We start from the raw sequence: 24,843 nt of genomic DNA, 5'->3' as shown, positions 1-24,843 counted from the left end.
CCTTGACTGAGCGGACGAGTACGGAGGCCCGGAGAGGCCATGAACAGAGACAGAACGTCAGCGGCCGTGAGGTTTCCATGTTCAGTAATCTGTGGCAACAACTAATTCATGAAAAAACTGGGAACAGGTTATGTTGTGGCCACAAAATAAATTGAAGGAACAACAAATATCCGGCCAATGCAAAGGAATTCAATCCAGGGAACAACTTTTATCGCGGCGGGGCCCCGTAGCCATGAGAGTGCCGCAGAGGCAGCCATCAGGCACGTTCCGTCTGTGACACACTATTTGGTGATGAACAGTAAACAACACAATTTAATTACATGCAAAATGCCAACAAAATAAGAACATTTTTTTGAATACTTGTAATTAAAAAATAAGTTTGGTGTCGACGGAGCCGGTGTGACGTTTTACAACCTCAAGTTTAAGCTTTTGTGCTTAAAGTCAAAGAGCAATGTTTCTTCAGGTCATGAATGGAGAAGTTTGGTCACTTTCTTGAGAATCAAGGGGAGGAGTCGCCCCCTGCTGCTCACTGGGAGGACGGCAGGTTTAAAGAACTTTGGCTTCACTTTTCAGATGCAGACGTCTCGCCCACTTGGTTTATCCAGTTTTCTACAGTTCCTGGTAAAAGAGAGTGGCGGATGTTTTAACAACTACAGGCATTTACTGATGGTTTATTTGTAACTGTCCCAACACCTCAACATCTGGCCTCAGACCAGCTTCATCCAGCTGTCAGGCTCTTCTACACACAAGTTCAGTGCATTTGAAGGTACCAGCTGAGTTCTACAATGCTTGTTCTTTATTCATCGTACTTGTTCATTACACTTCACAGCCTGTTGTTTGCCATGGGATCTTCTTCCATCGGTTGTTTGAATCCCTTCATGAGTGTATTTCTTTGTCCTGCATCGGGCCCGGTATTTAGTCCGGGTGCAGGCTGGGTTTTTCTGATTGTAAATGTTCACGTTGTGCAAAGTACCGCGTGGAACGCAGAAAGAAAGACAGGAAGATCTGAGTCGGAGATCAAATGGGAGCATGTATCCTGACAGCGTCTCACCAGTTTAAGAACTCCTCCGCCAGTGGCTCGGTTCTGTCTAGATGGCCATGAACCTGTCAGACCCCAGCCTGCAGGGAGAACAACAGGGGTCATCACGCTTGGTGCAAGACTCAAGCAGAAAGCACTGCATCCATGTTTGGGGGAAATAAAGAAGAAGACTTACGCTCCTTCCTCTTTCAGTAGACTCAGGAACTTGCTGACCCGGTAGTCAGGATCCATCTACAGAAACAACAAGGCACGTTTTAGTGCTCTCACCATTATAGAGGGAACAGACCTTCACTCGGGCTCCGGTCCTCCTGCAAACCAGCAGCAGGTTCTGGAGATCACGCTCGAGGGTGTGAGCAGCTTTTAGGGAGGGGGAGAGGCAGTAGAATTCGTGGGACCAATGGCGTAACGCACTGTAGGCCTGCAATCGCCTGTAGACACGAGAGCAGCGCAGCAGCGGAATGAGAGGGAAAAAAGGCCCAAGACTTCCTATGAATGCTGTTTGCAGCATGTCTCAGCAAACACAGGTTCATACTTCTTCAGGCGTGCGTGTGTGTGTGTGTGTGGCTGCATTACTGCATACCACAGCAATTACACAACATCCAGCCTCAACAAACTGCCGTACACGTCGTCAGCGTGCCGCAGACACACAGTCTGAGCGAGAAATTAACAGCCGCCAGCAGTCAGACTGAGGTCATGTTCTGCTGCTACTGCTCGCCGTTTGCCGGCTCCAACCGAACACCACTAAAATGGATGTACAGATCAAACATCAGACCTGAAAACCAAGTCCTATCCAGCGTATCAGTACCTACCAGTAATGCCCGAGACACTGTAGGTTCTGATGTTTTCGCCAAACAGGAAGTTAGCATGGCAAGAATGAGGTAAGTTTGTAAAAACAGAACCCAGGGGCTGTTCCGTGTAACGGCCTCTGCTGCAGTTGTGGCCCGGAGGCTTTCTGTCTTCAGGTTGTAAGTCCGTCCCATTCTTATTGGGATCAGCAGTCAAGGTGACACTTGGCAGATGCAGGCAACCAGAATGTTGTATTTCTAGCTGCCATATTCGTTCAACTGAGGCCAAAATCAACTTAATCAGACCGCCACTGACTGTCAGCATCTCCGGTTCAGTGCTGCAGCTGTGGAGCGGTCGGATCTGGAGCCACATCCTCCCGCGACGGCAGCATCATAATTCCTGAAGGCATCTGGGCAAAATCAGGTCCAGGCTTTAGAAGATGCCGTTGGTCACAGTTACAAACGCACAGAAGGATATGAGTGTCAACCTCTTAAACAGGACCTGTAGAAGAGCACAGGTCCGTGGGTGGAACCAGAACCCTCAGAGGCCCCAGAGGTGAGCAGCCTACATCAGTAGAAGTCGAGCGTCTGCACACACGAGGTGGCGCACAGACGCCAAGACTTCTTACTTGGTCTCTGTTTTCATTCTTCTCACCACAGTTGGCTGTGTTCAAGCTTGTTGTTGTGTTGAGTGGTGGAAGGGTGGAAGAGCCGAGCGGCTTCTCCATGACTCAGACCACGTGAATGTGACTTGGAAAGCTGGGGAGAAGATGGTTTCATAACTATGAGCCCATTGGAACTCAACCGTCCAGAGGAGCGTTTGTGACCCAGAAATGTCCTGGATCCTTCTGCTCGACTCATCATCAGCAAAGCCACACCGTTTTTCATTCAAGTGCACGGATGACAGGTTATGGTGATTCTGTTGACTGATGTCGAGGAAGAGGAGGGCGAGCCTGCCTCACTGTGACCACGCTGAGCCAGAGGCCAAGTCCAGAGTTGTGTGTGACGATTGCTGCCCCTCACTGACACTGTTTATGCACCAGCATATATCACATAAATGTCTCAGAGGAAAGAGTGTGGGACATTTTTAACAGAAAAACTTCGAGCCGTGTTTCAACACTATAAGGCTTTACAGGATTTATAGGATATTTCCAGCACGGAGACTCAGCACCAAGGGTTTGTCCCTGATTCATCGTAGATGTGGTGTGACTCTCACAAGGAATGGCATCTCCACATTGCCTCTAAAACCACGTTAAGCCTGTGTTCCTCTGCAAATGACTCGGAGAGTGAGGTGAGTCCTAAATCAGCAGGGTTCAACCTCCGGGACCACGAGTGTCTGGACGACGTGTCTTGCAAACAGCTGATTCAGTCGGACGAGCGGAGTCACAAAGCGCTCGTCTTAAAGCTGAAAAGTTGAGGAAGGCTTCTCTTTCTCACCTGTGCTGCCATTTCAATCAGCATGAGTAACTTTTTGATGCCGATCCAGAGACTCTGACCCTTCACGGCGTTAGCGATGCTAGCTCGCTCTTTGTCCTGGAAACTGCCCAGCAGCTGTGGGGGGGGGACGGGACAGCATCACAAATTGTAGCTCAATGCATACTGGAATTAGAACAATAATAACAATAATAATAATAATAATAATAATAATAATAATGAGGATAATAACAATAATAACAACAATAATAATAATAATGAGGACAATAATAATAACAATAATGATGATAATAATAATAACAACAATAATAATAATAATGAGGACAATAATAATAACAACAATAATAATAATAATGAGGATGATAATAATATTAATAACAATAATAATAATAATAATGAGGATGATAATAATAATAACAACAACAATAATAATAATAATAATAATAATAATAATGAGGATAATAACAATAATAACAACAATAATAATAATAATGAGGACAATAATAATAACAATAATGATGATAATAATAATAACAATAATAATAATAATAATGAGGACAATAATAATAACAACAATAATAATAATAATGAGGATGATAATAATATTAATAACAATAATAATAATAATAATGAGGATGATAATAATAATAACAACAACAATAATAATAATAATAATAATAATAATGAGGATAATAACAATAATAACAACAATAATAATAATAATGAGGACAATAATAATAACAATAATGATGATAATAATAATAACAATAATAATAATAATAATGAGGACAATAATAATAACAACAATAATAATAATAACAACAATAATAATAATAATGAGGATGATAATAATATTAATAACAATAATAATAATAATAATGAGGATGATAATAATAATTACAACAATAATAAGGATAATAATAATGAGGATGATAATAACAATAATAATAATAATGAGGATAATAATGATAATACTAATGATAATAATAATAAAAAAACATAACACAACATCTTGTGAGGAACAGCTGTCGTGTTTCCACATGCTGGTGTGACCTCACTACAGTGATGATGTTACCACTACTTCAATAATGCACTGTCCAAGGTAGCTGCTGCTGCTGCTGCTGCTGCTGCTGCTGCTGCTGCTGCTGCTGCTGCTGCTGCTGCTGCTGCTGCTGCTGCTGCTGCTGCTGCTGACTCTGGGACGTACAGACCGCTCCCCTGCTTCCCCCTGCACTCCCTAACCTAACGTATGTTGTTGTGTTGTTGTTGTGTAACCAACTGTACGGCTCTCTGCTCCCTTAATTGCCCCCCATGGGAATAAATAACGTTTTCTGAATCTGAATCAGAAGAAGTTGATTTATTGTGTCAGTCCAACTCAAACTGGACTTTAGGCACACATGTAAACACGTAGCTAACGCGCAAACACCATCCAACGTTTCATCCTGAGGTCCCACGATGGTATTCCACCCTGAATTCAGATGAGCAGTCAAAAGTAAAAAGTATCACTAACTTGTGTGTACCAGTACAGCATTAATCCCATTAAGTGACCTAACTGAGAGCCGACTGTTGATGTAAACCACTGATTGTGTATGAACTGGTTTCTGCCTGCATTAGCACACATACATGGGGTGTGCATATGTGTACATACAGTGCTGGTGTGTGTGTTTTACCTCCAGAGCCTCGACAAGCTGCTCCCCCCTAGAAATGTTGGGGACGTGCACGGTGGTGCTGAAAGCGTCCAACATCTCCATTTCCTGAAGGACGTCTTTACGACTTGTGGTGCCGATGATCAGCAGTTTGCGACCCTGAAAGAGACAAAAGTGTGACTTCAGAGACGACTTCCTCTTGGGGCTGAATTCTCCCCATCGACATTTGTTAGTTATGTTGTTTGTTGTGCACAAACAAGTTTCAAACCCAGATGATGACATCCACATAATGATCCAGCGGTGAAACATCCATCATACATAAACATCATTTCTTACACAAAAACATCACCTCTTGTCCAAAACTCTAAAGAATTGAGTCTACCACAAGACGCTCTCCTCCTAAAAACAGACGTTTTTTTAAGATTATATCCAACCAGCTATCAGATATGATTTTAAACAGAATAACCCTTGAATCAGCATGTTCTAAACAACTCCAGATAATCACAATTTCTTATACTGAAGCCATTTTTACATGACTCAGCATTTAAATGAGAAAAGGAATGGAGACAGAGACCGAAGAGCCGGACGATGGGCGCAGAGACTCCATCAGCTCTCAACACTGCTCTTTATCATAGTCACTTGCTTTAGTGAGATCAAGTTAAAACCGTGCAGACCTCTGCTCACGAGTCAAGCTGGCGTTTACCTGTTTGTGTAATGAAGACTGAGGCGATTTAACCAACACGGGAAGCTTTGAGTTGTTCTGCACAGTCACAGTGACTTTTGACTTCTCCGAGTGGATCGTGGAAGCTCACGCTGACATATCGCTCCCATGAAGCAACAATGATGTCGATATTTCGTCTACACAGTGATGGACAGGGATCAATAACAGTCCCAATGTTTGTAAAAGACGGGCACATACGAAGTCATTTAATTTTAGCCAGTCGCCTCTGCCTTGACCCTCCCCTCAGTAAATCTGTCAACATTTCCATTAAAGTGTACAACTGGGCCATTTTCACCTGGTTTAGGTCACTGTGTGTTCAACACATTGCTTTTTGAAGGAAAAAATATTCAATCAAAGTCTACTGAATTTGAACCAGTCCATTCTTTGCCACCATTCTGGCATTTGCCCAAATTCCATCCCGCCCTGTCATCAGGTGTGTGACTCCTGGCGAGGTCTTATAGTGACACTGTGACTCCTGCCTCCAGCTCAAGTGATTCTGAACCAAGGGTGAGGAAGCTTTCATGTCTTGTTATTTCTCAAAGTCACAAGTTGGATCCCTCCGAATGAGTTGCTGTTTTCAACAGAATTTCTGGAGAAGCAGTCAAAGAATATGTGAATGTATACATCGACTGCTGTTCTGTGAATGTGAAGTTTCAGCGCTCCGACACAACTATTCATTCAGCCCACGCCAGAGATACTGAATCAAACAGAAGGTATTAGTTTGGTGCTGGAGCAGCTTCTAAAGCTGTGACACACATTGCTCACGTTCAGATGTTCGACAACTTTATTTCACTCTGAAACACACATCTGTATGTTCTTCTTGCCAGTTCCTTTTTTATTTCTTAACCAGAATTAAATGTTTTGTTTTCACTTCCCATTTAGAGCATCGACTCTTTTTTCTAACAAGGCCACTTATCAAATGTTGACCTTTTCTAGCCGGATCACAGAGTCGCGAAGAGAAGAGATGGACAGAGGTGAGGAGAGGACAACAGGACAGATAACCAGAGAAAGAGGAGAAGCTCAATAATTGTAGCAGCAGTAAGCCGTCCAGTTGGAGGAGGACCAGGAGAAGGAGGAGAGGCAGAGGAGTGGCGAGTAGACAGGGGGATTATGGCTGCCGGCTGCCCCCCCATGGCGTGGGGGGTTGTGATGCTGCATGCAGATGAGGTGCCACACAGGCGGCGGCGCTGCCAGGTCCTGGCTCTCTCACAGAGCCCATTCTCCTCCGTGTCGCCCTGGCCTCCCCTGGCCCCAGGCACCCCGCTGGGCCCAGCGCTTTACAACCCCGGAGGAGCGCTGCAGCCAGGCATTCAACACCCGGCCCCGCGCCACTTCTCATGCACATGCAGCCATGTAGCGGGCTGCGCTCTCATTCACAAACCCATCAACAACAGACGCACACACACACAAGCTACAACCAAAGAAACTATGAGAAATGGCTCTCTACCACCACCATTCACTCAGAGCACAACGGGCCTGGAGTGAAAACACTCACACACACTCGCTCACGTATGCCAGATACAGCCAAAGACCTCCAACAAAACCTCACAAGACTTTCAGCTGGCATCCGTATGATCTGCTGCCCTCTATCTGCCACCCGAGGACTAGCAGCACAACAAGGCTCCACCAGAAATAATTGTTAGTGTTTGTTACCTTGGGAGGGGGCTTCTTCAGCAGCACCAGCAGAGCTTGAAGCACCAGGTTAGAGAATCGAGGGCCGATGGGGACGTAGTCTGAACATCCAGCAGAAACACACTGTTTACACCAAGACTGACTCACAACCTCATTTGATAAAAACAGAACAGAAGTTGATCAAATCTGAACAGCAACATGATGCGACGTGGATGAACACGAACCCAGCAGGCGCTCAATGTCATCCACCACCACACAGCTGAGCTGGGACTTGTAAGCGTCTTCAAATATCTGTCACAGGGAAAAAGGTGCAAACATGTCAGAATCACACCAGAAACACACTTTTAACCTGTTTTTTACAGACACAGACAACTCAAGTTTGATTTAAAAATAGTTCTTATTAATATTTATAATTAGCCAGATAATCAAGTAATTGAGTGAATTTAACTGAAACACATTTTCTACAAACAGACATTCTTTGCCAGCCTTTCTATTTTTTTTAGCCCCCATGAGAAGGTTCTCGATGTTCTGGTCTGCCTCTGAGGGCCGGCATGTTCCTTTTACCTGTGAGCTGTTTTGGTTTTGATTACCTTTTTGATGGCTTGGCATTTGGCGATCTCGGAGTGTCCGATCATCTTGTCGGGGGAGCAGATCTTGATGAAAGGGAACTGGGAGTCTTCAGAGATCTTTGCTGCCAGCGCCGTCTTCCCACTGTTAGGTGGACCTGGCAGACAGGAACAATCACAGTTACAGTGTTACAATCACAGGTGCAAGTTATTTCCTATAGTGTGTGTGTGTGTGTGTGTGTGTGTGTGTGTGTGTGTCATACCCTCCAACAGCACAGACACCAGTGGTGTGCGATCGCTGTTCTTTGTCTGCTGCACCAGCAGCTCCCCGTCCTCCAGGACCGCTGACACCGGGTCACCCCACCGGACGATCCCATTCATGATGTAGCTGGCGTAGTCCTCCTGGTTGGTGCCAAACGCCTGCAGAGAGAAGAGTTCATTTACTACTTTTTGTGGCTCAATTTAAGGTGGAGGCAAAACAGAAAATGTGCTATTGAAATTCCTCAAACATGATCTATGTTTATATACATAGGAAAATAGCTAGTATAATTAGCAAGAAAGAATAGTTAGTCACACCCATCAGTATCTCATGATTTCTTATCATAGTTTGTGTGTCTCTGTTCACTGTTGAATAATTATTGAATGAATTTGCAGGACTATTCCTTGTTGTTGAGGGAATATTTCTTGGCCACATTTTCTGAAAAGTTTGTTGACACATGAAATCCACATCAGTGTTGACCAGAGCACATTCAATTACTGACAAACGTTTTGATAGAAGAGAAAAATGACTGAAGTACTTGATATTAACCAAGAGAGGTTTTTCTCAGTCTGAACCACATATTAAGGCAATCATTGGTATTCAGGTATTTGGAAGCAAATTTCAACAACTTTCACTTATTCTGGGTTTTCCTCACTATATGAACCTGGTATGAGGCACCCAGGGAGGGTTTGGTTCTTGTTCTCCATACATGATCTGGAGGACTTGGTTTTGTTGGTAAGAACGAGAACGATACTCATGATGCTACGTTCAAGTGATGTCTAGTTCCAGAAAAAGGATGAAGAGTGATGCAGAGGGACTTACAGGTTTAATGTCGTTATTCAGCGAGGCCATGAAGTCGAGTCTGCTGACCTGCAGCTTCTCTGCTGTCTCAATGTTGACCTCCACTGTGTTGCTGGCCTACAACACACACACACACACACACACACACACACACACACACACACACAGACTTTTCTTACTGAATGAACTCTGTGACCCAGTGATAATGATTTAGATGCTCAATTTTTGAGAGCAAAAAGGTCTGACAGTGAGGAGGGAAGAATCAGTGGTTAGAGGAGTTACCATGAACACCAGCAGGCGTGTGTGAGGCCCTCGTCCATCATCACCCGCTAATATTTGTGTGTGTCAGTGGGGGCGGAACGCTGAACAGAAGAAAACTTCACCTTAACTTAACGCGCGCACGCGCACACACACACACACACACACACACACACACACACACACACACCTGGGTTCTATTCTTCCTCCCTCCTCTACCTGAGGGGGTCAGTATCGTGTTTTAGAACCCGACACATTCAACTCCTCATTAAAACTTTAGAGAAACAATCATTCAATTTTCCACGAAATAAACTCAATGAGAATTTAAAGCAGAATGATAGAAAATGGACCCTTCATCAGTTATTGGACCGCATCCAGAACTTTGAATCGACTACCTGACTCGTCAGGAGCATCATAACATGAAATAGCAGTTTGGGGGTTGAAAAAGAATCAATTTAATGTCAGTGGGGACCAACAGTGTCCCAGTGAGGGACACGAGCAGGACTGAGGGCAGGAACACACCCGGCCCAACAAGACAGCAGCAATGGTCGGTGCAGTCAATCACTCTAATCATTTGGTGCAGCAACACTGGCCACATTCGCTGTGCGTGACTTGTGCTCCGTGGCAGAGAGAACAAATGGAACCAGTGTAGCAACTTTAAAAATCCTGCTGTACCACACAGATGATGATCACAATGTTGAAGAGCAGCGTTCCCTGGAGGACTCTGACCTTGATGTGTCTGTTCATGGCGGTGGACTGAGCAGCCCTGACCAGACCTTCCAGCTCAGCACCACTGTAGTTCTTGGTCTCGAAGGCCAGCTCCTTGATGTCCACATCGCTGGCCAGCAGGTCGTACTGACGCATCTTTGCTGTGTGGATGTTGAGGATCTGAATGCGCCCCTTTTCATCTGGTAACCCTGAGGGAGGTGGAGAGGGAGGTCTCAGCAAAGCAAAGATTTGTCTTCAAGTTGAGGAGTCTGGTAGGAGGACAGTACTGAGTTTGAGGAACAATCAGCCAGAGTTTGGAATTTGAAGCGGATCTGATTGGTTATATCTCCTTGGCGGCGACAAAGTACAGAAGCCAAAGAGGAGAAACTCTGGTGCTTGTTTGACAACAGTGCCACCCACATTCTGGACTGAATCCATCGACGGAAACGTGACAGAATTACAGAACAACCAAAATAAAGTTTGGGTTAGTCTGGTCAGTTCTTCAGTCCCAGCAGAGAGTGCTGAGCGTCCATGTTGCTATCGAGTGACTAGTTAGCTGTCACTGTGAGGACGACTTTCATCTCTGTTAAACTTGACAAACTCTTAAAAAAGGAAATAAATGGCTGAAAATGTATGGGATTTAGAATTAATTATTAATGACTGATTTTTTTTAATTTGCATTAAATAGTAAACAGTCTAAGCTACTGAAACCTACATTTCAACTTAAAAAGGCATCAGCTTTGGTTGAATTAGGTGACCATCAATCTGATCCAGGCCTTTTTCTATTTCACTCTGCTTATCAGAACAACCTCAACTCACTTAGTGACACAGGAGGAGGAAAATCCCAATGCTAATTCTTGTTAGTTGGAAGCCTGAGCTCTGCTCTCTCACCGATCTCCATCTTTACTTCCAGTCTTCCCGGCCTCAGCAGGGCCTCGTCTATCAGGTCAGGTCTGTTGGTCATACCTGAGGGAGACACAGATGGACAGATGAGTGATCCAAGCAGAGCGTTGGCGCGTGTGTTTAGCTTTGACCAGTTTGTGGAGCTGATGATGAAGAGTGTGCAGCTGCACCTATGACCAAGATGTTGTTGAGCTGCTCCACGCCGTCGATCTTGGACAGCAGCTGGTTGACCACGGTGTCGTGGACGCCGGTGCTTCCTGCCATGCTGCCTCGCTGTTTACAAATTGCATCAATCTCATCAAATATGATGATATGAAGACCGCTGTTGGCACCGAGCTGATCAGGAAAAACAGGACAGAAATAGTTTCGAGAGTTGAACTTTGAGCGGAATATTTCACTCCCCCAGTTTTAAACTGTAATTTACCTGAACAACTCAGACAGCTAATGGACCAAGTTACTGAGGAAAAAACACACAAAACAACACCAAACATATTTTCATGTTCATTCTGTACTCTAATATCCTGAAATGTGTCCCTGCCAAGATGTTTAGGGGTGTTTCTGACCAGTTGCGTAGTTTTAAACATAACAAAAGGTCACAATTTGGTGTAAAACGTCACATTACATAAAAGTCAAATGTTTAGGACATGCAGCTTCACTTTTACTGTCACAAACCTTGAGGCTTTCAGAGACACCAAAGATTTTTGGGACTTGGGGGAAATTGAAGGAGACGAACTGGCTCACCTTCTGAAGTCAACATAACATGCAGTCTTACGCAGTCTAAAACTGGATTTCAACACATAACAGTGTCACTGATCCAAGCTCTGGGTCTCCCAATAGAAACGGACGGCTTCTGAAATGTGGTCTGGTCCCTGGTCAGGGAATGTTTTCTGAATAAGTAGAGTTGATTATAAATTACAGTTAATGCTTCCTGGTACCGGTAGAAAGGGTGAAGAGACGTACTGAAGATATTTCAAGCTTCCAAAAATATGATTGTGATATTCTGACCATGGCTGATGGATACATCTGTTTCCTTAGTTATGAGGTATTTTTGCAGTCCAGCTAACGTTATCCTATGAAGGAGCTACACCAGGGTTACATGACTTCAAGGTCACCATCATGAAGCTTCAGGCTTCTTGTGTTTCCCCTGATGACCTTTAATGACCTCCATGACCTCTGTAGGCTCCTCTAGACTCTTGTTAGCAACCCAGGTTTTTAAGACTCCACCACTCCACCATCCACCAGTCTGGTGTTTACTGGTGGATCTGATATAGAACTGAACCTCCACCATCCACCGGTCTGGTGTTTACTGGTGGATCTGATGTAGAACTGAACCTCCACCATCCACCGGTCTGGTGTTTACTGGTGGATCTGATATAGAACTGAACCTCCAACATCCACCGGTCTGGTGTTTACTGGTGGATCTGATGTAGAACTGAACCTCCACCATCCACCGGTCTGGTGTTTACTGGTGGATCTGATATAGAACTGAACCTCCACCATCCACCGGTCTGGTGTTTACTGGTGGATCTGATGTAGAACTGAACCTCCACCATCCACCGGTCTGGTGTTTACTGGTGGATCTGATATAGAACTGAACCTCCAACATCCACCGGTCTGGTGTTTACTGGTGGATCTGATGTAGAACTGAACCTCCACCATCCACCGGTCTGGTGTTTACTGGTGGATCTGATATAGAACTGAACCTCCAACATCCACCGGTCTGGTGTTTACTGGTGGATCTGATGTAGAACTGAACCTCCAACATCCACCGGTCTGGTGTTTACTGGTGGATCTGATGTAGAACTGAACCTCTACCATCCACAAGTCTGGTGTTACTGGTGGATCTGATGTAGAACTGAACCTCCACCATCCACCGGTCTGGTGTTACTGGTGGATCTGATGTAGAACTGAACCTCCACCATCCACAAGTCTGGTGTTTACTGGTGGATCTGATGTAGAACTGAACCTCCACCATCCACCGGTCTGGTGTTTACTGGTGGATCTGATGTAGAACTGAACCTCCACCATCCACCGGTCTGGTGTTACTGGTGGATCTGATGTAGAACTGAACCTCAAACATCCACCAGTCTGGTGTTTACTGGTGGATCCGATGTAGAACTGAACCTCCAACATCCACCAGTCTGGTGTTTACTGGTGGATCCGATGTAGAACTGAACCTCAAACATCCAATGGTCTGGTGTTTACTGGTGGATCTGATGGAGAACTGAACCTCCACCATCCACCGGTCTGGTGTTTACTGGTGGATCTGATGGAGAACTGAACCTCCACCATCCACCGGTCTGGTGTTACTGGTGGATCTGATGTAGAACTGAACCTCAAACATCCACTGGTCTGGCGTTTACTGGTGGATCTGATGGAGAACTGAACCTCCAACATCCACCGGTCTGGTGTTTACTGGTGGATCTGATGGAGAACTGAACCTCCACCATCCACCGGTCTGGTGTTACTGGTGGATCTGATGTAGAACTGAACCTCCAACATCCACCGGTCTGGTGTTACTGGTGGATCTGATGTAGAACTGAACCTCAAACATCCACCAGTCTGGTGTTTACTGGTGGATCCGATGTAGAACTGAACCTCCAACATCCACCAGTCTGGTGTTTACTGGTGGATCCGATGTAGAACTGAACCTCCACCAGTCTGGTGTTTACTGGTGGATCCAATTTCTCCTGACTCAAAGTTGGTAAGAACCCCCAACTCAGCGACAGATGATGAACAGAGTGAGAAGGCAGCAGGGTGCGGCTGGTGGGGGGGTGTTATCCCTCCATCTCCAGACCCGTCAATCTTAGATGTAGCATTTAAAGCAGGTGTGGGGCTGTGCTTCTCACACAGTGGTGTGTGTGTGTGACTGTGACCTTTAATTCAAGGTCAAAGAAAACCCAGCCCCTCATAAGGTGGTGAAGAGTGAGGCTTGATGCTAGTGTCTCACCATCCAAACCAACACAGCACTGCTGGGTTTCAACTGTCCTCCACACACACACACACACACACACACACACACACACGTTATTATAGCTACGTCTGTCTAAAGGGCAGATCTGTCCACTCCTGGAGAAATTAGCAAGTTTCTGTTTGGATGGATGAAATGGTTGTCTGTGATTCTGGGGTTGACGGGGTCGAGGACGGATTCTGACATGTGACTTCTAATAAGTTCAGCAGATTCCAAACAAATGAAACTGTTCTTAGCTCTAAAAGCATCAATGCAGTTTTTCTAATATTCCAGCTCACGAACCAGCAAAAACTGGACATGAAGGTCCAGGACACAGCAAGGCATTCTTAGCTGATCTGAATCAGATCGTTTGATGTAATGTCAGCTGTCACATAGAGCTGCAACAACTGATTGATTCATTCTTTGTAGAGATTAACGCTCCATTATTTTGCAGTGGATTTGTTGAAGGCTGTGGCCCGGAGGTGTTTTCAGGTTCCACATCCATCCTGTATTTGTTGACTTCGTAGCATTTTGAGGGAATTTGTCCTAATTTGCATCAAAAAGAAGCAACTTGTTTTTTTAATGAAGAGCTAATCAATCGTCACATGAGACTGATTGCAGTAACTGTTATGGACCTGAAGTGGGCAGCTGTATCGTCTAAGAAAGTACAAATATTGGGTCAGGACTCTGTATCGATGGACTTGGATCAGGGGCCAAGACACTTGATGTCTCTGAGGAAAACACTTGCACTGTGTAACGTGTCCTCACCCTCTTCTGCTCGTCCTCTGCATCTGCAAACAGCTTCCTAATGTTGGCCTCAGACTCTCCCACGTACTTGTTGAGGATCTCGGGGCCGTTGACAATCTTTGGCTCCCGGGCCTTGAGCATCTTGCCAATCTGTCGTGCCATTAGGGTTTTACCGCAGCCTGGGGGTCCGTAGAGCAGGATTCCCTTCACATGCTTACAGCCTGGAGACAACCACAGAGACAACTGACCTTGACCAGAAACTTACACACACAGCACATGTTTCTGCTAATCATCTTAAGCCTGTAACTTTGTTTGGTAGAAACCCAACATCAGACTTTTAATCACATGTTTCAAAAATGTTAACTAAGCAGCAGCGGTTATGTAATTACAAGTATGAGATGGCACCGCGGTGATCCATGCGGTCAAATCAGCTGAGCTTTGACATTCTGCATTCCTCAGAAATAAATCTGATGCTGATATGAATCAATATCAGTCAAGATTATTTATTTAAAACACTTCTGACTAGTTATTTTCCAATGTTCTACTTGCCTCAGTAGCTTGGAATGTGCCTCATGTTAAGAATGTTACCTTGCCGTTTTCATGGAACGGTGAAGGAACACGCCCACTTTTACAGAAAGCCTCTCATAGTCCATCGTCCCCAAAATCAGACAGGAAGACAGAGACCCTCCTTTAGGAAGCTGAGACCCAGGCTAGTTAGCTTAGCACAGTGACTGGTAGTGGGTGGGAAGTGTTAGCGTAGCTCCGTCTCTGCCTGCATTAATATCAGGAGGGTTGTGTGTAACCTTGGTGATGAATACCAGTTTAGCATGAGGAGACGTTGTAGTGGTAGAATCAGACATGTAGCCGGAACTACTTTCCTGACTGGGAGCAGTGATTTGACGCAGCACCTCCAATGCTCCACTGGAACTTGGGTCAACAGAACCAAAGGTTTGTTGAGGACTAGAAGAGCGACTGCTGCTTCTGATCATGAGGAGGAGGAGGATTCCTGCTGGACACACCAGCATCCTGGACCTGAGCTAGCTGATGCTAACACTTCCCACCCACTACCAGCTATTGGGCTAAGCTAACTAGCCTGGACCTGAGCGAGCTGATGCTAACACTTCCACCCACCACCAGCCAATGGGCTAAGCTAGCTAGCCTGGACCTGAGCTAGCTGATGCTAACACTTTCCACCCACTACCAGCTATTGGGCTAAGTTAACTAGCCTGGACCTGAGCGAGCTGATGCTAACACTTCCACCCACCACCAGCCAATGGGCTAAGCTAGCTAGCCTGGACCTGAGCTAGCTGATGCTAACACTTCCCACCCACTACCAGCCACTGTGCTAAGATAACTAGCCTGGACCTGAGCTAGCTGATGCTAACACTTCCTTCCCACTACCAGTCATCGGGCTAAGCTAACTAGCATGGACCTGAGCTAGCTGATGCTCACACTTCCCACCCACTACCAGCCATTGGACTAAGATAACTAGCCTGGACCTGTGCTAGCTGATGCTAACACTTCCCTCCCACTACCAGCCATTTGGCTAAACTTACTAACCTGGACCTGAGCTAGCTGATGTTAACACTTCCCACCCACTTACCAGCCAGTGGGCTAAGCTAACTAATGAGTTGATGCATTCCTTTATTTTTCCTGGTGAAAGGCAGCATCTTCAAAAAAGGCTAAGTGTAAAGTAATCATTGCCTTGGGAACTTCGTTTCCTTACATTGTTGCATAAAACTTGTGAAACCTACTGATTGGTAAAAAAACAAAAAACAAAACACTTCCCTAACTATCAGTTTTAAATTGTCTGATTTTAAGAAGATTACAGCTACCCTTTTAGAAAAATATAATATCTTGTTATTTACTTTCTAATTTGACAAAGAGAGAATTGGCAGTTTTGACAGCTTGTGTTCAAAAAGTCGACAATATGGACAGTTGTGGGTTTGTAATTGTTCTCATCACCAGCAGCTGTTGGTTTCCTGTCTTTGTGTTGACTCTGCACCCGTTTACAGTGGGGGTCTTATCACAAGCAGCCTTTAGCACCTGCTTATTGACATTTAGCCAGACTAATTGAGAGGCCCTTGATGAGAGTCTGAGATGCCATTTCGGGCTGCTGAAGGATGACAGGTGAGGACGGAAGGACGTGCCTCCTGGAAAGCAGGGAAGAGTCAGCGATTGTGTTGAGGGAGAAAGCACTGAAGCCCCTAGTCTTCACCTCTCTGAGCAAAACCTTTCAACCTACAAATGTGTGATGCACACTTGCCCACCACCCCCCGGTCACCAGCTGCCCTCACTGCTCCCCTCGCCGGTCAATTACAGGGTTACATTTAGCCGGGCGCTCTATCAGGCCAGACCATCTCATCAGCACAGCCAGCTGGCCTCTGCCAAAGGCCGGCTTCTGCCCACCACCACTCAGCTAAAGGTCGGCTCACACTGCTTGGACCCTTGGAGAGAGTGTCTGTGTGTGTGTGTATGTGTGTGTGTATGTGTGTGTGTTTGTAGCTCAGAGGTGTGTACAGCAGATTTTCACAGGGATTCGGCCTGATGCGACTGCGTGGGAGGGAAGGAGATGAGTCACAGAGAAGAAGAGCTGATGGCTCCTTCCTCCCCGAGTGAATCATCTCTGTGAGCTGACAGCTGTGGAGGGAGTGTTCATGAGCGCAGGAGGCACCGGCAGGGATGCCAGGGCCTTTAGTCACGGCTGACACACCAGTGGGATTCTAACCTGCGTGTTAATTGTTGATTTTGGGTTTCACAGATTCAAGGGACTTAAACACAATGTTAAAGTTTAGTTCGACATGGATATTGAACTTCTTTGGTGCTGAGTTTTGAAGACAGCTGATTATCTAATCGCGAGTGTCAACAGCGACGAGTAAAACTCCACATTGTGGGTTTTTTATGTTGTGAAACTGCTTTGAGTATAAAAAGACCATGAGGTCAGACCACCGAGAGAGGAAATACTTTCTGGAAATGAGATATTACTTATTCCTGCCTAACTGAATAATTTGTGGCCAGGAGATACGATCAAATATACAAACAAGATATCATCAAAGCGTGGGAACAGCCTCCATCTTGGGACCATGACGTACACGTTGTCCCTCACTGGTCCACTCTCATGGAGGCACTGAAAACTAAAACCATTTACTTGTCATGTCATTTTCATTTTGTTACAATAGTTTTTAATCAGTACCAAAGTATTTTTTTTGGAAACTTGTATCAAAGTCAGTTTCAAGTCAGTTTAGATGAAGGGACTAGAATCCAACATTTCCAACAACACCCAGCTCTCGGACCGGTTTGCCTCATGGACTCTAACTTGATTGATCTAACGAGGAAAAACAGAGGATTGATGAGTGCTGCAGATTTAAAATGAGGGAGAATCCGTTTTGAGATCAAGTGTTTTGAGATGCACTCAAGATCGAAGCCACAGAGAAATAAGAAATGATCTCAATAAACAGAGATTCAGGGCAGCAAGAGTGAAGACAAACCAATGAGTTGGAGACTGACCCATCTGTTCAACAATGTCTGGAGGGAAGACGCGAGAGGCGAAGGCTCTTCGGAAGATGCCAGAAAACTCCTTGTCCAGGCCCCCGATACCCATCTTCTCGAAGTTCCAGTTTGGACTGATGATGGACTGGCGAGACTCTCGGGTCTTGGCCTTTCCTGGAGGGGTCAGACAACAAGAGAGCCTGAGCCTGCTGCACAAGGAGAAGACGCCTTGTGTTTCTGATTCACGCCAGTTGCTACCTGCTGACTACATTAAAGCAGGAGTCTGGCCCCCTCAGCAGGTACCGTCCCCAGACGAGTGGACTTTAACACCATCTTAGTTCAGGTTCTGTTTCTGGCTGACTTGTTGAACAAACTACCACAACATTCAAATGACAGAAATATTCGACTTCTTCTTGAGGTAAACTCAATCACAGGTGGTCTCATTTATGTACCTCAGCCAACCTAATAGGAAACACAGCTACATGTGTGCAGTGCGCCCCCTTGTGTTGTTAAAGAGAACCGTCATTCTGCCAAGATAGTACAACACTTCAATCGCACCTTCTTGAGAAAGTCTAAGATTTCAAAGCAGTGAGTGTGGTATAAAACAAAACACCCCTATATTGCGTGCACAAACTCCCACCCACACAAACATACACACCCACACACACACACCAACACTCATGTGTTTAAAACATCACACTTTGATGGGCTCAAATGATGCTCTCTTCATCTAAAACAACATAATGAAGCGATCTACACTTTTACAGCATTCAGGCTTCAAAGAGTTCAGAGTTTAAAAGAACATTTTTAAAAAAACCCTACAAGCTATTTCATTTTAGCCAGAATGTTCTTTTGGCTACGCCTTTATGTTTTCAGCCATTATTTAAGGGAAAACAGAGGGGAAAGTAGCAATCATAGCAAGTGTATTCTTTTATTATTTGATTGTAGGAGACCAAGACCTTTAAAAGTCAGCTTCATTGCCGTCATCTGATAAATGTATGCAGTATATAAACCCTACATGTTGCTGCCATTCACCTATCAGCGTCATGGAGGAGCTCTCCGACTTCTCAAATATCACCTGACTGTTCGCCAGCAACAGTCCGATTTCAATCTGAGGAAAGATGAACAGATGAGAAGACACACGACACACAATCAGCACTTATGACTTCCATCGCTCTGCTACTTCTAAATGATGCCCTGCGAAGTGAAAACTGCACATCTGTCACCCTGTGCATAGAGACTCTACGCTGCAGACACTGTCTGTAAATCTCTGATGGCACAGTAGAGAAGTGAATGAACATCAACCTTTGGCTTTTTGCTGGAGGTGTGATCTCCCTTGAGGATGCTGGGGTCCATGGCCTCCATATCCTTTATCAGCAAGCTAAACAGCTTACCGCAAAAGCTGAACGCCAGCTAGACCAACACACATGCAGGAAATCAAATGAAGACAGATGTAAAAACAACTCCCAGTGAATACAAGAAATTCAACCTTCCACAAAATATTCTTGTAGATGTTTACAGTTTGACACATACAAAATTTTCTCCAACTAAATGAATGATTGAGACTCTTGAAAAGCTGTTAAGCAGCAGTCAGGAAGTCCATGACTCAGCTCAGGGTCTCCCCCTGCTGGTTAATGTTGAGACTGCAGTACCTGCTGGCCGACACTGAAAGCCTGGTTGTTAAAATGCTGAATGAACTCGCTGGCCATCTTGTCCGAGTCGTAAGGATTACTTTCCACGTTCTTCTTCTGCAGGAAGTCGATCTCTGCTATCATGGTGCTGATGCACTGTTTGGACTTGTCAAACTTGTAGTTGGTGACTGGAGGAGAGAAAAGACACAGGATGGAGATGGTGAGGTTTCTCATCCACCAACGCGGGACACCAAAGTTTTATCGCTCCATTCAACAGATCGGTCCAGAAATATAACGACGGACACCTCAATATCACGTTATCATGTCCGGTACCACGGCCTGAAGTATCAGCTGATAACAACAGTCTCTCTCTCAGAGACAGCTGAGCTCAAGTGTTTGTGTGGTGTCACTTCATTTCACCTGCCGTCCTGTGTCGAACAAACATGAATATAAAATGTAATGAAAATGTTTTTGTAAGGTAAATTCAAGTCAGTGAGATCAGTGCTTTGATCAGATACGAATAGGAGGGAAGATGGAAGTGTGTCTGGATCATCATGATGAAGCTCTGTCCTCCAGCGCCTCTTTGGCCTGAGGGAACAGAGTGAAACATTTGATCAAAGAACAGTTCTCCCTCTCCACAAGCTAAGCAGCCTCTGACAGGGACACCACCCACTCGTACAGTTCTACTTTCTCCCCCCACGCCGGATAAATCACCTCCTCTTACAACCACTGACCTCACGTGTGACAGGCACCTGAAGTCAATCCTACACATTCTTCAGGTTTGACAACAGTGGCGCAAGTGGTTGAGGGGGAGAACGACAGTTGAGCACCAATCATCAGTCGATGGACATCAGTCTGACAGAATCACCTCGACCAGCAGCAACCACTCAAAGTCTCCTTCATTTCTCAGGGTTATTACTTTCTACCTTTGTAAAACTACTGTGCTTTTATGAAATTACTGAAAACTTATAAGTGCATCAAATTCTGATACTCATCCAGTTTGCAGCCAGCGCTAAGAGTTACTTAGATCAAGTTCTTTTGCCATAAGATGACAATTAAGTTTTCATCTTCCAATTGTAAACAAATACATTTTTCTGTTCCAGCCTAACGGAGCCTCGCGGTCCAGACACTTCAGTAGTGCCTGGCATGAGAGTTTGGAATCCAACCAGTTATTTCCAAGCTTCTACAAGGAATATTCCTGTGTTGATGAGTTTAGTGGCCCAGGAGGACAAAGCAGTGGTGCTTTCCTGGGATGACGACCACATTTCCTATGAGCCCCAGAGCTGAGAGCCATGCAGACTACGACGAATAAGTGAAGAAGAGACAAAAAAAGAAATGAATTTTCATTTCCACTCACAGCAGGAAATGAGCACAACATGTTCCCCTCACCTTCAACCTCTTGTCCGATGGACAGGCCGGCCCATTTCCTCTACAGAGACAGAGAGCACAACAAATGGATTTAGGGTTATGTTGTCTACATCTGTCCTATAAATACAAGAAATCTCTGTATGTCTGCCACTAACTCAACAACTGTTCATCTGATCTCCTTGGCATGTACATCGCTGAGTAAGTGTGGTGCTGAGTTTCAGGTTGAAGGGTCTGAGATGTCAATCATGCCACTAAAAGTAAGAAAGTGAAAGTAAGACACGTCTGGTGATGTCCCACAACCCTTGAATCTGCCCCTGACCCGCCAGGCACTGCACTGGTTAGTTCAGCATATGCAGTGGTACAAATAAATAAGTGAACTACGTGACAGCAACAGTGGGGATGAAGTGCTGAGGCTGAATCAGACAGTGTTGAGGAGGTTACAGTAGTACCTGTGCCAGTGAGGCTGCCGAGGTTAGAGACGGAGGAGGAGCAGCGGAGAGAGGGAGGGTTAAAAGAGGAAAAGGCAGTCATAGACACAGAGGTCAAGCAAAGAACCACAAGCAACCCACCAAGACAGGTAATGTGTCTACTTGTCAGAATAATACATCACTACCAAGAACAATCTCTGTCTATAACAGCGAGAACTGAAGGTTGGTCAAACATTCAATACCTTACAGGTCATATTCACTAACTGATTTGAATGACATCTTCAAAAAATGAACAGCAATTCACTGCAGCTATCAGGCGTCACAGTGGTGAGGTTAAATCCACAGTATTTAATGGCCAGGAGAGCACAGACACAGAAGCCACAGGGTGAGGCTTCCCACTGAATGTTTCCTTCTGCTACAGAGGTAGAGAAATAACGGTCACAGTCAAAGTTTTGAGGAAAACCCTCAGTTTCTATTCACAAAACCCCCGAAAGGTTCCTCGAGGCGTTTCTCTGTCTAATTGGGTTAAAATCATGAAGCCTACCTGAGGCAGACTGAAGCCGATGGACCCGGAGCTCACATCGTGATGATTCTTCAAGGTGAACACGTACTTGTGGTTTAAATTGCGCACAATCACATGTCTGCATTGAGATGGACATTTGGGAAAAAAGAGGATTAATGAGAAAAGTGTCAACTCAGATATTATTGCTCCTCCTCTTTCACTGGAGCAGCTCGAGTTTTCCATCAGGTGCACCAGCTGACACAGGTCTTGTTTTCTTCCTCTGGCTCCTAAAAGTTACCTGTGTGTCAAATAACTTCTAGTTCGAGTGCCTGTCACACCCAGCAGAGACGGCTTTTAGATGAAAGAGTCAGAGACTGCAAACCTCCATTGACCATGCAAAAAAACACATGCTCACTGTGTCTAATGGATAAACTTCAGTGGGCTTCTTTCTGTCTTTGTTCGGGGCTGTCGCCCTCCACAAAGCTCCATTAACATCAGCAACAAAGCTGGAATCCCCGTCCCTCTGCTGACAGACTCACTTCACACCCTCACGCCAACACAGCTAGCATGAAGCACGCTGAGGCACTCACTCCTCAAACTGCTGCTCCTTCTCACTGATGACGGCACAGTTGGTCAGCGAGAGTTCATCTGACGGGCATCGGGTCACTTGCATGATCTGAATACAGAGAAAAAAATCAGTTTCACTTTTGAATCAAGACACAAACATCCAGAGAGATGGCGGCCATGAGGACCGTGCTTGAGGGCTTGAATGTGAGGGCACATTCATTGAGGATGACACATGAGGATGTGATGCAGTGGAGCTTTCAGTTACTTTTAAACCAAAATGACAGAAGAGGCCTGCATTTGTGGACATTGGTGCCTCTGATAAATAACAAAAATGATAGGAAAGTGTCAAAATTACAGCCACACAGTTCATTGCAATCTAATAAAATCACAATATGGCCTGCTGCCACTTTCAAAGCACAGGGAGATGCAATATTTGTGACATTGTGTGAAGATATCATTTTAACTGAGATACTGTGATGATGCAGAGATGTCCTGCCTCCACACCATCTCCTACAGACTTTGCCCTCCTTTACACTGCTATTATGCTTCCCTCTGCTGGTCCTGCGGCCCTCGTAGGGACCCACAACACCCAGATGTCATCAGCATCAGCACATATCAGTCTTTTTAAGTCGGGTCAACACCGATATGTTAGTCCCTTCTCTTTGCTTACTGGAAATAAAATAAAGATTTTTTTTCTTAAAAGAGAGAGAGAGAGAGAGACACACCATTATGTAGACCACCCTGGTCCCCACTCTTCCTTCATCTTTGTCTCATCTGAGAGAAAATCCTGTGTCCACTAACATATTTCTACAAAGTTTCCACTGTACAGGCTTAACTAATGTTCAGATTTTATAATCCGTTCTGCTGCCATGTTTTGCTAGCGGTGGTGACATTTTCTATATCAAATGGTAACTGATGGCTCTTCCCTGCATCCTGACAGCAGCTTTCTGGGGAACCCATCCTCCCTGCAGTCATTCATACATCTACTTGAGCTGGAAAACATTGCTTGTGTCCATTCCTGGCACAAAGTTAAATGGCACAGAAACTTTATACTGATAATATTACAAGAGGTCAATACCAGCTTTCGGCAGCATCAGTTGTAAAATATCGACCAATATCGTAAATCGCTGGTCCGGTGCACCGCAGGACATCCAGGACCTGATTCACCATGGCAGGGTCAGGTGCACTTCTGGACCCAGGCAGGTTTACCTGGTTCAGCACGGTTTCTAGCCGCGTTACAGTCCAAACAGGAAGACAGTTTCTGTGTTGAGCAGCAGCCGCTGAGTTGTGAAGGAGCTGCTGAGCTCAGGCTCCGTCCCGGTCGCCTTACTCGCCTTCTGCCTTTAAACCGGTTTGACGCCGTTTCCCTTCCTTCATGGAGGAAACTTCATTTGGCTTCTAAAAGTTTCTGTCAGTTTTATTTCAAGCACAAAGACGCACTTGTGTCGCAGTTCCGGAGCCATTAGGTCTCTACACAGCTGCTAAAAGTTACAGCTAACATGCTAGCAATACTGGTCATAAGATGGTCCTGACGTTTTCCGGGCTGGCGACCAAGATTGAATGACAAGTGTTTGAGTGCCACACAAGCTAACAAGTGCGAGTATTCCTACACTTTAGTACTGTTATACTCAGTGTGTGCCGTTCGTGTAGTACTTGTGATAGTATTCTGACCAGATAAACTCACCCGGGAAGTCATCTTTGTGTTTTTATCCGTGCTCACTTCAGCAGAAACACTCCGCTGTCAGAACTAGTGATGACGTTGCAAGAGGCGGGAATGGAAACGTCGCATTACGTCATCGCGTACGCTACGGGTAGAAGAAAGCGCAGAGCTGAAGTCAATCAGGATTTTTCCCGATAGATTACGAGAATAAAAAATATAGTGAATAGATATTAGCTGAGACGTTTCAATAACAAAAGTGCAGTTACTGATACTTTAAAAGAGACGGTAAAGTTACACAAAATACTGCAGCAAAGATCGGGAAAACGGGAACTAGGAAGAGCGTAGAAATCCGTCTCAACACCGACGGCGCGTGATGCCAAACCTACACTGACTGTAAAATGTCTCCTCTCACTTCCATTGTAAAAAACAAGGAGAGCTGGTGTGACGTATTACAGCTAAGAAACAGGTGAAGGTAGAAATCTGTGTATCCACACACACTCCCAAAAGTCAGATTTACCAGACCAGTGTTTCACTGTTCATGAGTCCAATCAAGTTGGAGGTTACAACCTAAACAGAAATTGTGCTGATGGAACAAAAGTCCAGACAACCTACAGCTGTTGGGTGGAGTTGATTCCCTCTGATGAGTGCCTTTTCTTGATGAAGCAGGTGAAAGCAGCAGTCTTGTAGTGCTGAAATCTTGGTGCTTGAGCAAGGACGTTGTTGGAAACTTGGCGACTTCTGTTTTGGGG

At 45.1% G+C, this 24,843-nt stretch overlaps 1 protein-coding gene across 4 annotated transcripts; it reads right to left on the bottom strand.

Moving 5' to 3' along the window:
- Window positions 1–1,051: 1,051 nt before the first annotated feature.
- LOC147240118 (vesicle-fusing ATPase-like) lies at window positions 1,052–24,487 on the bottom strand. Of its 4 annotated transcripts, XM_086196451.1 has the most exons (22): window positions 24,390–24,487; window positions 24,119–24,239; window positions 22,458–22,543; window positions 21,910–22,006; window positions 20,959–20,998; window positions 19,591–19,757; window positions 19,244–19,351; window positions 18,974–19,049; window positions 17,957–18,112; window positions 14,471–14,670; window positions 10,923–11,088; window positions 10,741–10,815; window positions 9,871–10,058; window positions 8,905–9,000; window positions 8,087–8,243; window positions 7,848–7,981; window positions 7,482–7,548; window positions 7,279–7,358; window positions 4,929–5,063; window positions 3,262–3,375; window positions 1,215–1,270; window positions 1,052–1,119 (listed from the first exon to the last, which is right to left on the bottom strand). In XM_086196451.1, the coding sequence occupies exons 2-22, from the start codon at window positions 24,128–24,130 to the stop codon at window positions 1,089–1,091; spliced, it is 2,241 nt and encodes a 746-aa protein (XP_086052577.1). In that variant the 5' UTR covers window positions 24,131–24,239; window positions 24,390–24,487; the 3' UTR covers window positions 1,052–1,088. The 4 variants fall into 4 exon arrangements, with proteins under 4 accessions (XP_086052577.1, XP_086052580.1, XP_086052579.1 ...); XM_086196454.1 differs by lacking the exons at window positions 22,458–22,543; window positions 24,119–24,239; window positions 24,390–24,487 and adding exons at window positions 19,875–20,157; window positions 21,093–21,188 and having other exon boundaries at window positions 21,910–21,999; XM_086196453.1 differs by lacking the exons at window positions 22,458–22,543; window positions 24,119–24,239; window positions 24,390–24,487 and adding an exon at window positions 19,875–20,157.
- Between the last annotated feature and the right edge of the window lie 356 nt (window positions 24,488–24,843).

The sequence above is a fragment of the Aulostomus chinensis genome, chromosome 23, assembly GCF_037954235.1.
Source record: "Aulostomus chinensis isolate RoL2024-O1b breed Wild chromosome 23, RoL_Achi_v1.0, whole genome shotgun sequence".
In the NCBI taxonomy this organism is placed as follows: Eukaryota; Metazoa; Chordata; class Actinopteri; order Syngnathiformes; family Aulostomidae; genus Aulostomus; species Aulostomus chinensis.
Note: the sequence above shows the minus strand (reverse complement) of the source record. Positions and strands in the feature narration are given on the sequence as shown.